This window comes from Dryobates pubescens, chromosome 5, assembly GCF_014839835.1.
Source record: "Dryobates pubescens isolate bDryPub1 chromosome 5, bDryPub1.pri, whole genome shotgun sequence".
NCBI classification, from domain to species: Eukaryota; Metazoa; Chordata; class Aves; order Piciformes; family Picidae; genus Dryobates; species Dryobates pubescens.
The window spans coordinates 21,958,051-21,974,818 of NC_071616.1; the positions used below are offsets into that span (position 1 = coordinate 21,958,051).

At 39.1% G+C, this 16,768-nt stretch overlaps 1 protein-coding gene across 1 annotated transcript in view; it reads right to left on the bottom strand.

Annotated features, from left to right (window-relative positions):
* Positions 1-16,566, bottom strand: part of ADSS1 (adenylosuccinate synthase 1) — a 28,383-nt gene extending 11,817 nt beyond the window's left edge. The window contains exons 1-6 of the mRNA XM_054161771.1: positions 16,230-16,566; positions 3,679-3,781; positions 2,449-2,511; positions 1,702-1,752; positions 1,309-1,375; positions 107-214 (exon numbers count right to left, since the gene is read on the bottom strand). Coding sequence (XP_054017746.1) covers positions 107-214; positions 1,309-1,375; positions 1,702-1,752; positions 2,449-2,511; positions 3,679-3,781; positions 16,230-16,412 — 575 coding nt within the window. The 5' untranslated portion in view covers positions 16,413-16,566. The remainder of the gene's footprint in view (positions 1-106; positions 215-1,308; positions 1,376-1,701; positions 1,753-2,448; positions 2,512-3,678; positions 3,782-16,229) is intronic.
* Positions 16,567-16,768: the final 202 nt, after the last annotated feature.

Below are 16,768 nucleotides of genomic sequence, written 5' to 3' on the forward strand. Positions count from 1 at the left end.
ACAACTTACATACAAAATTCAAGCATACTTTAAAACCTCTCCTTAAAAGCAAATCTGTCAGGTAAAATGTATCACTCTTAACGTTTAGGAATTAAAATAGCTGTACCTTGAAGAAAATTCATCAAAGTCAGAAAGGAGGTCACAAATACGAAGACCTGTTCGTGCAGCTTTGGAAGAGTATGTTGGTCCAATCCCCTTCTTCGTTGTGCCAATACTAATAAAAAAATAATCCCCCATATGAAAATACATACTTCATACTACATGATTTTGTTAAAGCACTTCAACATACCATATACTGGGCAAGAGGTCTGAAACAAAAAAGTTACTGAAGCTCTATTATAATAAATATATAGCAACTTCCATGCTTGTGCATATTCATACATATTGTAAATCCTCATGGTATGCAGTAAATAATTAAATCTCGAGTCTGGCTGACAAAAGCTTTGTTGAAACTATGTGTGTATACACATATACTGTACACTAATAATATTTACTACACTGCCCTGTGGTACCATTGTTACCATTGAAACCAACATCATTTTCACAGTTGCAGCACTGCCTATAGTTGTAAACAACCACCAGTTCTGTGACTGATCAAACTGGTTTCCTGTGGCATTATTCATACCACCTCTATCCCTATGAACTGTTACAGCTTTTACCTTGGCAAGGGTAATAATGAAATTCTTTCCTTACCTCTATGTGCCTAGTTACATATGCATTTTAGAAATACAGTAATTTTGGATTTCTATTTGTATGTTGGTTGAAATAGTCCAATGGGATCACAAACTAGTAGACTAAGAGAGAAAAATACAATGTGTTCACCTAAAACTTTCAGAAATCAGAGTAATGAATTATGAATAGTTACATACTGTGCTTCAGTTAAGATTAAAATGGAAACTAGTATCACCATGAAGCGTAAGTGAATACACAATAAAGGATTATGAGTGTGGAGCCTAATCATGCTAACACTTGAGACCTGATTCAAAAGAGCATCACTATTCTGATATCAAACTGTATTGGAAGCATCATTTTAATGGAAATGGGTTTTGCAGATTTGGTAGGAATTTTAAAATGTCTCTGCTGCAGAGAACTAGAAAATGGAATTATGTAAGAACTTATACCCCATCTTTTCAGTAATACCTCAGGGTTTTTTCACTAACACAAGCAGGAGCAGAATAGTTTCAGAATTTATAACATCAGCAAGGCTCTTTACAGATACACTGCTTTCCCCTCTCACCCCCTCAAGCTTACTTCAATTTCTCAAATTTTCTTAAATATTAATGAAAAGAAGGTACTGAAAAGATTTACTTTTTTCCTTCTTGTGCTTGACGTTGCACTTCCTGGAGCCCATCTACTGCCTGATGAAAGTCAAACACTGCAATGAAAAACACATGGATGTAGTGGAAGACCAAAGGAGAAAAGCATTCTTACATCTGTAATTGCCTGACAAGGTGCCTTTGTTATCACTGACAGTGCACAGGCCTCCCCTTGGGAAAATAATGGGTATTCCCTAAACACTGTGAAAACACGTAAAACATCACTTTTTAGCAGATACAAATTCCCTTATTATGCTTCAGATACACAACATAAAGAAGCTGTATTAAATTAAATACAGAACTGCTCTGTGGAACAATGATATAGTTGAATACCAGGAGCTAAGCAATCATTGTGAGGTCTTTCCCCCCTTCAATCATCACGTACCTATATGTGCTCTGTCTGATATAATCAGTCTTTTCTCCCAATCTTTTAAACCTGTCAGAAAATACAGAGAAAAGCATGTTTTCAGCTGCACTGGCCAAACTCTGAGATCTGCTTTTAGTTTTCCTATCTTTCTTTTAATTTATGTAGTTTCTTATTAAGAAAACTGTGGACAAAATGAAAAAAAAAAAAAAAAAGAAACAGTTTTTCTTTAACTTTTTCATTTTTTTCCATGTCAGTATGGACAGACACACTTCACAGCAGCAGAATGTTGTGGCTTACATGCAATTCTTAATTTAAGGAAAGATAAATCACTTAAACACCAGTTGTGCCTTGGAAAATAGAGAACTTAGAGAGAATCATAAACCAACCTTAAAAGGTCGTCTGGTTCAAAGCCTTGCTCAAAGCACAACCAACAAGGTTTATTACTTGGGCACAGAAACAGGAACACAAACTCTGGGTTAAACCATCTCAGTTTGAGTCAGCAGAAGCTTTAACATGCTCTTAAGGATTATACTTTTTCTAATGTGGTATCAAATGCCATAAAACTCCCTGAAAACCCATGAAAAGGTTGCTTTTGAAAATGTCTGAAGACCACAGCACAATCCAGCATTTTAAATACTGGTTTTCTCATTGTTTAAAATCCAGAATGTTATTGCACTGACTATTTAGGATCAAAAACAAAGGCTCAAAAACACCCTCAATGTGGCTGCTGATAAAAAGAAAAGTTAGAAATTGCTTGATACAAACCTTCCTTTTCATTCTTTTCAGCTTCTTCAAACAGGCCTGGTAAATGTACAACCACTCCATTACCTTTGGGAAAATAAAATTATTTGTTTTAAAGCAAGAAATAAAATAGCCAGTATGTATGTAACCACTTGGTGTCTCAAATTTTATTTAAAAAATAAGGCTATGTTTCTTGCACTTCCAACAAAGTGATCTTGAGAACCTTTTGATAAATTCTCATTTGGGGTAAGCAGCTACAAGCCTGCAAAAAAAAAAATAAAATCAGAAAAAACAGAGCTTGCTTGTCTTAGATGTGAATGCTGGGCCTGCTCAGCTGAGGTAAGCTGATTCTCGCCTGTGTGGTGGTGGACTTTGCACCATAACTTCAGCTGCAATTGGTCACGGGTAAATGCTTAAAGAAGTTCGTGTCCTTAAAACACTGACAAGCCTGCGTGACAATATTTGAATTTTCTTCAATATTTGCTTGTTTGTTCCTTGGGAATAGTAGAAATACATTTAAGAGTACACCCCAGACTAAATTTAGGATAACTTAATTTATAGTATTTACTAGCAAAGGATTACATTGGAAAGCAATGCCCCATATTTAGCAGCAAAATGTTTCATACATCTCAATCATCCATTGGAATACAGTTGAAACTTCATGATTCACTAGAACTTACACTCATTTCTTGCACATGCTATATAAATTGTTTCCTGTCAGAAAGAATCATGATTTTGCACAAGTAAAAGGCTTGAATTTACCCATCACTTCCAAGATTAATGTCAAGTAAGCAATGCAAACTTTATGATGTCACCTTCATCAACTATCTTTACATCACCTTAGACAGCTGTCAATGTGAAGGTTATCACTGGATGATAGCTTTCCAAGCAGAGCCCCGTATCTTGGAACCTCTTTCTGAAAGCTAGTAAAGAGATGCGAGACTAAATTCTATTATTTATTTAGCTGAAGTGCTAGGTTGTGTCCTCAAAGTAGCATATATATTTCTGAAAGTATAAAAGGAGTGTGCAAGTAGAGGGTGGGATTCAAACTTTTACTAGGAAGTGCAAGAAAGAGCAGTAAGATAGAAAGAGAAGGTTCCTATTTTCAATTTTCTAGTAGCAGAAACTAAACTGACAATAAAGCAAATCTGACTGCCAGTCACCGATATGTTTTTCTTCACTTGCTACTACAAAATATGGCTGCAGCTACCCACCACTGTAATGTTATTTTATTAAGTTCCAAAACTGTCTTACCAATAAAAGAAATTGCCTTTGGATTGATGATGCCACTAGGAAATAGGTGAAAATCATATTCTTTCCCATCAACAACGACAGTGTGGCCTGCGTTATTCCCACCCTGCAACAGAAAGAAACACATGAAGATTGATGATCTTATTTGAACACTTGAAACTTTCAGCAGAGGATTTGCTAAGAGCACTTTTTTTATTTATGCATTAAAGTTTTAGGTAATTGCTCTCTTCCACCTTACAGTTTGAGATGCTGTAGAATTGTAAAAACAGCCCTGACAATTAGGGTGCTGAAGGGTATCATCAGGACGGTGTAGAATTATGAAGCAGAATGATGTCACTGAGTCAGGGGAGGATCACGACTTTGTGGAATTGATACATGGTCTGAATGATGTAGAAGTGTCTGGAATGAGAGTGTCTCCTAGGAGGAGCTGGGACTGTCACTGGCAATTTGCAAATAATGAAGAGTACTGGTTGAATCAGTGGAGCTGGTATATGAAAACTCTGAGAAAGGATAGCCACTGATAAAAATCAGTAACATAAGACATGCTCTTCCAGAGTTTCCTTTCTTACTCTTCCTTACTTACTCTTCATTTACTCATTTGCCCATCTGTTTGCATTTAATATACAGGGAAATGGAAACTGACATTCCTTTTAAAAACATGATACACAACATTAGGAAAATAAAAGCTACTGGTTATTAAAAAAAAAATCAAGTTTTTTTTAAGGAGGGGGATGGAGGAAAACATAAGAATTATGTCTTTAAATGTAACATGACTAATTCTCATGTTTTGGAAGACGTGACCTCAGTAATGAAGTTTAAAAAGATAACCCACTGAGGGAAAGCTCAGGAGAAGCTGTAATGGAAAACTGGTACACACAAATTTCACTTGATTCAGCAAACTGATGGGTAGCTGCTCATACTTGGGCTGAGGGCTACTGAGTGCCTTGTTAATGGAGAGTTATAACTTGCCTGGAGAATCCCAAAGAAAGCAGAACCATCTTGGGTATTTAGCTTGCCTCCCAGATTTAAGAAGCCAGTTGTAGCAACCTGAATCTAGTTGAAGTTACTGAACTACCTAGCAGAGGTCTGAGACTGGATGGATAGAACTGGTTGAACCACTAGTTGTTACAGTGATATCACTCTTGAGAAAGAAGCTAGTAACTTCTGAGACAATCAACTTTCCATTTCCACTTGCCTACAGGCAAGAACACAATGGAAACTAAGAATTAACTCAGTAATTTAACATTGACTTAATCTCTACTACAAACAACAGCTTTCACATTTCCTGACAAAATGGGGAACCAGGCTCCTTCAAAAGTATTTATTGTAACTAATACTGTAGTTATGATCTGCTCTTCTTAATCAACATGAACTAATTAAACCACAATCTGAGATAATGGCACTACTAAATTACAATCAAAAATGGTTTCTTGCACCCTAAAATCTTAGGAGGTGGGATACAGCAGTACCAGAATATTTATGAAATATGATTTATGCTTTTGGAAACCCAAATGCTGTCTCTTTCTTTAGCAAATGCTTAAAAAGAAACACTAATCAATTAGCTGTGAAAGCTGGCATAAAAAAATGCTGATGCACAGAAACATAGGATAAAAAAAAATCACTGAATCCACTCTTGATGGTAATATAGTTCAAGAATTCAGTGACACACCTTAAAAGAGAGCATTTCTCAATTTAAAGGTAGCACTGACAACTCTGGAACTGGTTTTGTGCACTGCTCACGTTGGGTCTGCGTTTCCTAAAGAAGTGTCTTCCAAGTATATTTTTACAGCTCAATTATTTCAATTTTTACAAGTAAGAATTGCCCAATAGACATGGCCAAGTTTGCAAAACACATCACTGGTCTGATGAGATACTTTGTTTACTGTCTGGTCATCTCAGTAATTTCTCATGTACAGTTTCACAGATGAGCTAGCAGCACATTGGTAGCCTAATCAGATATTAAAGATATCTGTTTCTTTTCTAATTTTGAATTCTGAAAGGATCTGTATGAGCCATTTCTTTGGCTAATGAAGTATGAGGGGAACCTAAAAGGTTGCATGGACTTAATCTGAAGAATACATGGCTGAAAATGCAGTCAACTACCATGGTACACTGCAACCATGGAAGTTCCCCTCTTTTCATCAAATATTATTCCATTAAAATGGTGTCAACACTAACACAGCTGGTGACAGCATTCTCTGGACCCTCAGGATTCTTCCACTTGGACCAAGAGGCCTTTGGTGTCTGTTGGGCCCTCACTTCAAATGCAGCTCTGCATACTGAGCTTCCATTTAATATTCAGACCCATTTCACAAAATCTGCTGTGCACCACTGTGGTCCTTCGTATCAACTATATTAAAGTTTCAGAGCAGATAAATGCCTATTTCTAACAAAATTTGCTAGGTGCTGAAGTTCTTTCCACTTAAATCAGGCAGCTGAGGAAAAATAATTTTCACTGAAATCACTCATAGCCTGCAGTGGAAAATAAGTATTCAGCCTTTTGGAAGGATCTGCAGTGCCAAATAAAATTTAAAAATCAGTTATCAACTTTGAAAAGCTCTATTAACAGCATTAGGCAAAATACATTGAAATTATGCATACTTAAGAAAAGCTCTATTACCGTGTGGTGCTGCAAGCTATGCCTCCTTTCTTCTAGAAGCCGACAGACCACCAGCAACACAGTTTATATTCAACAATCTAAGAAGCCTGTCAGAGCACAGTAATCCTACGTGCTGAGGTTTGGTTTTGTTGGGTTTTGGTTTATTTGCAATTTATTTTGAAAGCATGTTTCCGTTGGACTCAGATAAAAACTGGAAGATTTTAAGGCTGAGGGAGCTGGGGTTGCTTAGCCTGGAGAAGAGGAGACTCAAGGGAGACCTATTGATGTCTACAAATACCTGAAGGGAGGTTGTAGCCAGGTGGGGGTTTGTCTCTTCTCCCAGGCAACCTGTGACAGAACAAGAGGACACAGTCTCAAGCTGTGCCAGGGGAGGTTTAGGAAGTTCTTCAGAGTGATTAGCCATTGGAATGGGTTGCCCAGGGAGGTGGTGGAGTCACCATTACTGGGGGTGTTTAGGAAGAGACTGGATGGGGCGCTTGGTGCCATGGTTGAGTTGATTAGGTAGTGTTGGATGATCGGTTGGACTTGATCTCAAAGGTCTTTTCCAACCTGGTTAATTCTATTCTAAAGTTACATATTGTCCCAGTACTGGAAAGAGTTAGAGGAATTAAGCTACTTCATAAACCATAGTATTTTGTCAGTACACTAAGTTAATTTAAAAAGAAAATGCATTTCCAGCCTTTTTATGTGATTTATTTGTGATATTGGATTCTTGCACTGAGGTAACATAATTTGATTACAAGAAAACAAGAACTGCATCAATACAGTAAACTGAGAAGCTATTACATCTTGCCTGCATTAACAACTGTAGACTGATCTAAACACTGTCTTTCAGGGAGTTAATGAGTGGCTGGCAGAGAACATATAGCTGCTATATTTTTGGTAGAACTTATGAAAAAGAAAAAAAAAAAAATCACCTTCCAAAATGCTCAGCCATTTAAAGGCTGGTGTTTTGTTCCACATTGTTTTTAAACAATGCAGTTAAAACATCCCAAGATAGAAACAGAATTTCTATTCAAGGCAGCAGTGAGGCTCGCTAGAGAGGTTCTGGAGCCTCCTTCTCTGGAGATTTTTAAGACCCATCTGGATGCATTCCTGCACAGGACCATCCTGTGTTCAGTACCTACAGCATGGACTCTGTCCTCTCAGCTAAGCCTGTGATAGGTATTTGAATGGGAACGAAATGTGTCCTGATGTTCAGGTATGCTTCTGCCTGGTCTTGTCAGCTGAGTAGTATACAGCAGGCTGCATTCTGTACATGAGAGAGGAGCATTTCCAGATGCTCTGCTGATTTCCACTGCTAAGGGCATCTCATTTTCTCAATGTTTCCCACAACGTATAAAATGCCTTAAAATCCAATGATAGTTTCAAACTCCACCTTGAACATGAAACAGGTATGTTTCTGATCACTTCTCACTCCTTTCCTGTTAACAATGTTAATCAATACAATGGGGAAAAAAGGAGATACTAGTTACTGAAGATCTGCAGCAAACACAAGCATTGAGTGGTCTACCATCAGCGCATGGCACTCGGAGCTCCTCTGCCAACTGGTATATGCAGTAAATGTACAAAATACCATGACTAGGTTTAGAAACAATGAATTAGAATAAAAAAGGTAGGCCAGAATTTAGATAGAAAACATTTATGCAAGGAAACGTGCAGAGGTGTCTGAACATGGTATCTGTACTGGCCGATAGGCCTAAGGAACCTCACGTGTATAAACAGGAATATGAAGTAGGAGTAGAGAGATTGTATTACCTCTTCTTTTGGCAGTGGCCTTACTGCTACTAGAATACTGTGTCCTTGGTACTCAGACAAGATTACAAGACGAATCCCTCTGACATTGATTTATGAATTTATAACCTATGAATTGGGACACCAATACAAACCAGCAGTTTAGGAACTCTGCATCTGAAAACAAATGCTATGATCCCCGACTATCTCTTTTCATTCCAGGTGTCCCTGCTCTACTAATTCCATCAATAAAACATTTTGTGAAATTCAACTCCATCTGCAAGCCTTTCATTGTATTATGAAAAAGACACTACAAAATACTTCAGTTTTCTTATCTAGACTGAAAGATTTTCTTTCCTTTATAGCATTTAAGTGACTCTGAGCAAACAAGAAAGAACACTGTTAGAGAAATTGTCTCTACAATTTAACTAATGGTGGCCATTTCTAACTTACATTAGTACTGCCACAAGCTAACTTGAATAAAGGTATTAAATAAATGTGTTACCAGCACGACAGCCTTTGACATGTACTTTACAATAACAAACACAAATCCATTGCCTTTCCTGATATTTGCCTTGATTTACACTATGCAAATAAGTTTAGAACATTGCTGGATTGTTTTTAAAAAAATTAATCCAACACACAAATTATGGCAGGACATTAAGTGCTTTGAACACTCAGACCCTTAGACACAATGTCACAGAATCACCTGTGTGTGAAAGCTTTAGTCAGAGGACTGGAACTGCTGTACACACCAGCTGGGAGACTTCTGCCATAACTACCTGTAATAATTTCCTTTACTGGAAGTTTTGTCTTGATAATTTTAGTAAAATTACTGCCCAATTGCACTGAACTCACCACAACTCAGTTCCAAGAAATGGATCACACTTTTTTTAATCCCAGTCAATGGAGAGGGATGGATTAGGAAATAATCAGAAACATACTTAGACCAGAACAACTGAGGAGGCAATAATTTTTAAAGCTATGGTGGTGAAAAAGAGCTGGAGTGAATTTCAAGTATTTGTTTTCTGATACCAATCATTATCAGCCAAATGTAGTTTGCCTTGTTGTTCTTCCCAAAGAATGTTTGCAGCAAGTTTCAGAAAAGCTGCACAGAACTGCTATGTCCATTTCCTGCATCTGTTCTAGAGTGTTCCTGCTGTGTCCCTTCTCACATTCTCATAGAACTAAATCCACAGGATCCAAACTTCCTAATTAAAATAGTGATCTCTTAAAATCCTGAATTCCCATGAAAGCCAAGAAATCATAGAATCAATAAGGTTGGAAGAGACCTCAAGGATCATCAAGTCCGATCTGTCACCCAAGACCTCATGACTACTAAACCATGGCACGAAGTGCCATGTCCCCTCTTGAACACCCCCAGGGACGGTGACTCCACCACCTCAAATAGTTAACATGATAATAAAACCCCTGATGCTTACATCATTTTGCACAAATACTGTGGTATTTTTCCTTTACTTAAATGAAAGGTGACTAACTTATATGAATACTCTCTGTACTGCTGTTATGCTTCTTCACAAGTATCTGAAAAATGTACCTGGAAAAGACCTAATTCAGCTCAGGTCTTAAACAATCAAACTCTAGTAATTCTAACAAACTGAGTTTAAAGTCTTGTCAAACCATGCAGAACCAATCTGCTATGACAGATCACTACAACAAAACAGACTTGACTCCAGAAGACTATGGAAAAAAAAATCCAAGGTATGTTGGTAGAAAATGATATAGTAGCAAATGCAATACTGACTAATGTTAGCAGAATACTAAATAAAAGGAAATCAAATCTAGAAACTGAGACATGTCTGCTCAGAAAAGAGGATTAAAGATGAAGACGTGTAGGTATACTCCTATTGGAAGTAATAGGATCCCAGGATATGAACATAACTTTTCTTATATCTGTAAACAACAACAGCTAGCAAGTTACAACAGGCATGAAATGGAGCAGATGTCATTTCAATTTAATTTCCAGCTGCTTTCTTTTGATACTTGTAGAGGATAATACATTCATCAGGCTTTATAAGGGGGATTGAAAATTAAGCTTGCTTTCTTACAGAGATTTGGAAACTTTAAACCTGACCTTCTCACACAGTATTTATAATCCTGGTGGTCCTGAGATGATCTCACTGATGCCCAAAGGAGAGGCTAGTTTAAAATAGCAATGTCACTATGTTGTTCTAAAGCCTAAAACGATTGTGTAGCATGTATAAGCAAAATATAAAATATTTTATCCAAATCATTTTTCAAGTGGTAAGTTGCTACAAAAAAAACTTTCAGTTTTGAACAGGTGAACTTTATTCTAACTAAAGAAACAACTTGTACTTAATGAACATTCTCTTGTGCCAAATAGTGAAATAAAGCCTACCTGCTTTTTCTGGAGGAAATCTTGAAAAAAAAATTACTCAGGGAAAAAAGCTTTTATGAATTTACATGGAAATGGGATTCATTCTCAAATATTAGAGAAATAAAAAAATTACAGTCCTACAGTCATTGCACACTCATGATGCCAAGGTCAGTCTCCAGAAGGAGATTAAAGTCTTCACATACTATAGGCAGAAATTATACTATCTGGGTAGTATCTCCCTGAAAGATACCAACATATGATACAGACAGAAAAACACCAGCCAACAAGCCCCTGTAGCTCCACGTAATCATCACATAAAGCTGCACTAATTTAATCCCTATTGCAAACAGTTCCAGCAACCCATGAGCAGGAGGGACTGTCACAACAATGGGTGGCTGCTTATCCCTGCCATGTCAGTTTCAACAGAGGCACAAAGAAGTCATCCAGTCTTGCACGAAACCACTGAGAAAAACTTCTTGTCTGGCATTTCTGCCATATTTGGTTTTCATTATTACATCAGTGCCCACAGTACATGGCATTCCTCACAGTACCACTTCTAGTATGTATGTAATTTACTTTGCATTCATTAAAACACTAGAACAAGAAAAAAGGAAACTGGCAGTAATACACAACAGTGATTCGTATCATGTTTGCGATGTCCCCTTACCCCTTCTCTAATGTTGTAATGGTATCTCAAACCAAAAATCTGGCTGTCTTTTCTTATTGGTCATCCCCTCTCAATTGCATTTATTAACACTCACTACATCTAGAAAACTGGCCATGCAACGTCCTTGGTGTATGACTTGATTAAATCTCTTTGGGCAAATAACTGCAAATTACCCAACCAGAAAAGACCTTTAGCAGCAAGTTTTTTTTCCTGTTACCTTTTCAACCTCTTTGGCTTTTCTTCAGTATTAACTATAGTATTTTTGCATCTATCTAAAGAGATCAGATGACGATCTCTTTCTAAAATGAAAGCAATTGTTAACTTGAAAGCATACTGACTTGGACAGAGAAAGTGTTTTAAGAAGTAATCACATATTCAGTGAAAAATAAAAGCACATTAATATGAGAAGCTTAACAAATCTAGTAACAGCTCTTCTTTTTGCAGTAACACTCCTACAATTTGGTGTTGTTTCTTCAATGCCAGTTCTTAAGGGAATGCTGATAACATCAGGCAGATTCTTTCCAGACTTCCAGACGCTACAAGTGTCACAGATCTGACACATCCAGCATTGGCAGCACTGGAACAGCAGTGCCAAATGAAGGCTTGAAAAATCTTAAACTGTCTTGGAATAGCCCCTGCTGCTGAATCATTGTCATTGGTTTCAGAATGCATTTGTGCCAGTAATCAAGATCAACCCCACTGCAGGCAATGATTATTATCACAGGGGCTCTGCTAATTTACTAGTTGAATTTTTTCCATCTTTCACACTGTGGTTTTAGAAAATTTTTTCCTCTTTTCTACCCTTCAATTTTTTTACTGATTTGTCTCTGGGGCAATTTCCTACAGTGCTTTTGGTTACTTTATTGCAAAAATATTTATTGCACAAGAAAACTTCATCAGGAAAGGAAAAAATTGTTTACCCCCCATTACAACAGGAATTCCTAGACATTCTTGGTACACACCTAATTTAGAAAAGAGAAAGTGCCTCATGACTAGTCTACTGAACATATGACAACTCACACTATTTCCTTTTCCATTCACACTCAGACCTGCACAGTAAGTATGTTCAGTGAATATTTATTATTACAAGTGTATCTTACATAGTCTTCACTTAAGGAAACAGCTAGAACTGTATGACCACCAGCTGTTCTCGGCTAACTGCAAACTTACTACAGTAGCTCTATACATGACTTTTCAGGAACAGATCAACTTGAAATGCTGCCTCTGGAAGCACATCACCTCAGCAATTGTGACAGCTCACTATTTGTTTGATCATGCTCCAAACCAGATATGAGAAATTTTCTAATTAAACCCCAGATAAACTATCCACAAGCTTTAGTTTTGAAGGTAGTCACACAACATATGAGGTGATGCAAGAAACATACAACTGGAACAAGAGATGGCACTGAAAAAATCGTGATCTTCAGCTGTGTTTTGAACAATGTCAACACTGGTATGTTACACCTGTCCAAATTACTTGAGATTACATTAAGACTTCCTGTTCTATGACAACATGCTAAGCAGCTAGGCAAAAAACAAAGTTCCCTGTTTATGCCTGATACTCTACCAATTAAAAGCTTTAAACAAACACACAAAACCTGAAGCAACAAAATTAAATGCTGGCAGCTGATCTCTGATAGTACCCCACCCTGAAAATACACCAAGGATTGAATGTGTTGAACAGTATAATGGGATGGTTCTATGCCTCAGAAGGCCACAAGAAATATTAGCCTTTTTTGTTCTGCCTATGCATACCTTTGCCTGCTGAAAGAGTAATTTAGAGGAAAAACATTCTTGATGTTATCTATTAACAACCCAAGCTCAGACAAACCTACTCAGTCCTTTAACAGCCCTAAACTACCTGTTGTTACTCATTTATTTAGAAATACTTTTTCTGCTTGTTTACATGAGTATGTGTGCCTGTGTATCTGGTATTTTAATGAAAGCAGCCTGTGCCAAGTTTTGGTCAGCATAATCTATGATAATATCCAGAGATTTTTCACCCTTATTGAAACATCCTCTTTCACAAAGAATGTGTCAAGTACATAGGTGAAATGAAATCAACTACCTCAGGTGCACCAAGATGAAATATGTGACATAATTTAAATATGAGAGTGCAACTAACATGAAAAATTAATTATAGAGTATAGTGGTAAGTATTGAGAAAGACTGCAAAAACATGACCAACAAATTGAAACTCTTCAGTTCATGTGAAATTAAATTCTGAAGGCTCAGGAAAATTAAAGAGGCTGGGGTATTAATGCAGAATTTTATTTAACCTATTTGAAGCTTCAAAAGAGGTACGAAGGATTTGTGCCTGTGAAGAATTTCTTGTTCCCATCTGCCTTCTTGACTTTTGTTCCATATTCAGGGAAACAGCATTTTATTTCCTCTGTAGCAATTATGCTGTCACAGGCATCTCATTAAATCCACACACTAAAAATACTTGAGAAGTGTTCAATGCAAATAATTTCCTTTCACAGAAATATTAGAGAACTACTATTTTGAGAAAGCTCTTCAACACAAATTTGGCCCTGAATTTAAATTCTCATTCAGGAGAGGAAAAAATACTTTAAAAAAAAGAAGTTATCTTAAAGAATACCCTACTTTGATGAAGAATTAATCTGAGACATTTTTTTAAAAGATATAAACATCTCCCTTTCAGACATTCCTTTCCTAGTTTTCATTTCATTGAGAATTAAAACAAGCTGTTAAAACATCATTTCTATCAATGTCTCAGAAAATGGAGTGGACCAGAAATAACCTTGTCAATCACATTCCAAAACATAAAATTCCTGATGGGACTTTCTCTAAAGTCTCCAATTAGGGAGACCTTGAGCATTTCTTGTTTAAGCAATCTTATAGGACACAACTGCTGTTGTGCTAAGAAATATTTTCTTAGTTTCCAGAAGGAACGCAAAAACCAACAACATTCTGGTCCAAATGCTGACTTTTCCATGACAGTACACAGAATTAATGAAGTCTCTCTCAAAATTATTACACCCGTAAGTTAGTGGCCTACCATTATCACACTGAGAGACCCCATCGATACTGTTCACATGCTTAGATATGTGCATATGTTTACTAACCCTTAACAGACTCATCTGAATTCTAACCGAGGCAAAAATCATGCACTGTTGTCTTCTTGCATGATTGTCACTGGAAGTATGAAATGACATTACAGTGACATTTTCAGAAAGCATTCTCAAAATCACCAAATACACAACCCCCTGCTTAAGAGTATTAAAAACCCTTCACTTCTCACTAAAGTTGGATAATTTTTGCTACTAAAAAATAATTACTCTAATTTTTCTTTCCAATGTTTTATATTCTTCCCTAAACTCTAATCCTGAAGACAATTCCATTAAGTCAGTGTATTGTAGCCTCATACATAGGATGTATGTGCATGTCTATCGGAGAACACTATTCTGACATTAGTCCAGAACTCTCCCAGGTCCACCTGCCTTCCATCCATCCCAATCTCATCATCAGGCTACAGAAAGATGATCTAGATGTGCCCAGCAGCATAATAAACCATCTAAGCTGCCTAGCCTGTTGTTAGCACACTAACCCTTCTGGCATGCTCATGCATGCAGAGTCCTGTATCCGTCAAAGGGTATTCTGAGGCTGCACCTGGGGGTCATGCTTGCAAATTAGTTCTCTGGATGGACGGCAAATCCCTCTGGAAAGCAGCCTTAGGGCATCTCTCAAATCTGGTCTAAAATGAATCAATCTGACTTCTTGGAATAATAACAGTAAACCCATGAGGAGCATGATTTGACTGGGGCCTATATGAAATACCACTCCTCAGCTAAAACTCTTAGGTTTTCTCAAAGCAATTATAAGAGTTGTTTAAATTCCTAGTAACAAATTACTGAAGGGATAGGGGAAGTAAAGATGGAAAAGCAGCCACAATCCTGATAATACATATTCATTAGCTAACTTTTGCAGGGAAACTTCTTCCCAAGGTGAATAAAGATCCTGGGAGTTTAACATCCCAATTGAAAACACTTCCTCTACATTCTAAATATTTAGCTTGCATGACATTTATTTACATAATATACTTAATTACATACTGTTCTTGGATTTATCACCTCAAAGAGTTCTGTAGCTTTTCAGTAGCTGTCATGCTTTTATAGTCTATATTCCATGGTATGTACCAACTGAGCTGACTATCAACAAGCTGACTACTAATCAGCGTGGTCAGTTTACAGGGACAAATAAAAGGATAATTAGTTGTATATTAGTCGAATATGTTCACAATTAATGTTTGAACAGTTCTTTTATACTAGGCAAATATATCACTTTAAGATATATATAAAAGCAAAGGGTTTTCCAAACTGCTTAAATCATGTACTTCCACATAAAATATTTTTCAAAGGTACATGAGTAACGTGGAAAAAGCAAGTTAAGATACACTTCCAGGCGTTTTACATGGAGCACAACCTATCTATCAAAGCCAAACCCTGCAGTAAAACTTTGGAAAACTCTGGATGTTTATCAGCAGCAGGTCTTCTTAAAGTCGGTTTTTTTTTTTCCCCCCCGGAAAAGCAACAAGCCCCTGACAGGCAGCGTTATAGCCTTGCAAGCAACTGACCCCACCCCAGGCGATGGGGCTTCGCTTTCCATGACAACCCAGCGCCGGGAAACGCCCGGAGCATGGCCTCGGCCGGCCGGGTCACCCTCCCCAGGCAACGGCCCCGCCAGCGTCGCCCGCCCCGCCCAAGGCAGCAGCCCCCCCGCCAGCCAGCACCTCGGGATCTTGTGTCACTTATTGTGAAGGGTCAGCTATTTATATTTATAGCACAAGGCTTTTTCTTTCCGAGTGGCATTTCGAGGCGCAGGCGGGGAGGGCTGGGGGGAGGCGTGTGGGAAGCACATGGCTGCCCAACGGGGTACACTCGCGCTCTGCGAGAGAACGGGGAGGAGGAACAAGGAGCAAAGAGCGCGAAAAGATAAAGGCAGGCGGAAGGAAACGGGGCTTGGCAGAGCAGCACGGCAGAGAAGAGATCCGTAGGGGAAAGCGGCGCTGGATTGAGGGGAGAGGAGATTGAAGCGGCGGGCACCGGGCTGAGGGCAGCAGGGGGTGAAGCAGGGCCCGAGAGGAGCGCGAAACAGGGCGGGGAAGGGCCAAGGGAGAGCGGCAGCCAGAGCCGGCTCGACCCGGCACCCACCTGGCACCGGCACACAATGTCCGACTCGGTGGCCAGCAGGTCGACCACCTTGCCCTTGCCCTCGTCGCCCCACTGTGCCCCCAGCACCACCGTCACTTTGTTACCGCCCGGCTCGCTGCGCGCCCGCTTGAGCCCGCCGCCAGGATGGCTGCTGCGGTCGTTAGACGCCCGGGTGCCCGACATGGTGACTGGGAAAGTGGATGACTGGAGCCGTCGCTGCTGCCTCGCTGTGCCTCACTCCCCCTCCGACGCCGAGCCCAGGCCGTTTAGCGCTGCCCGCGCCGCCGCTGGCCTTTAACGGCGCCGCCGCCACCGCCCGCCCCGCGCGGCGCGCTGACGTGCGGACCCGGCTGCCCCGCCGGCTTCGGGCGCCCCGCCTGGTCGTGCTCGCATAGACAGCTTCCGCCCTACCCATACAGCTGCCTGCGCGGCATTGGTGGTCTGGCACTGTTGGGTACTTCGGAGGCACTTGGGCCTGTGTTACACGCTTGTCTGAGGCAGCCAAGTCTGTGGCACAGACGAACAGACATGTTGGGCTG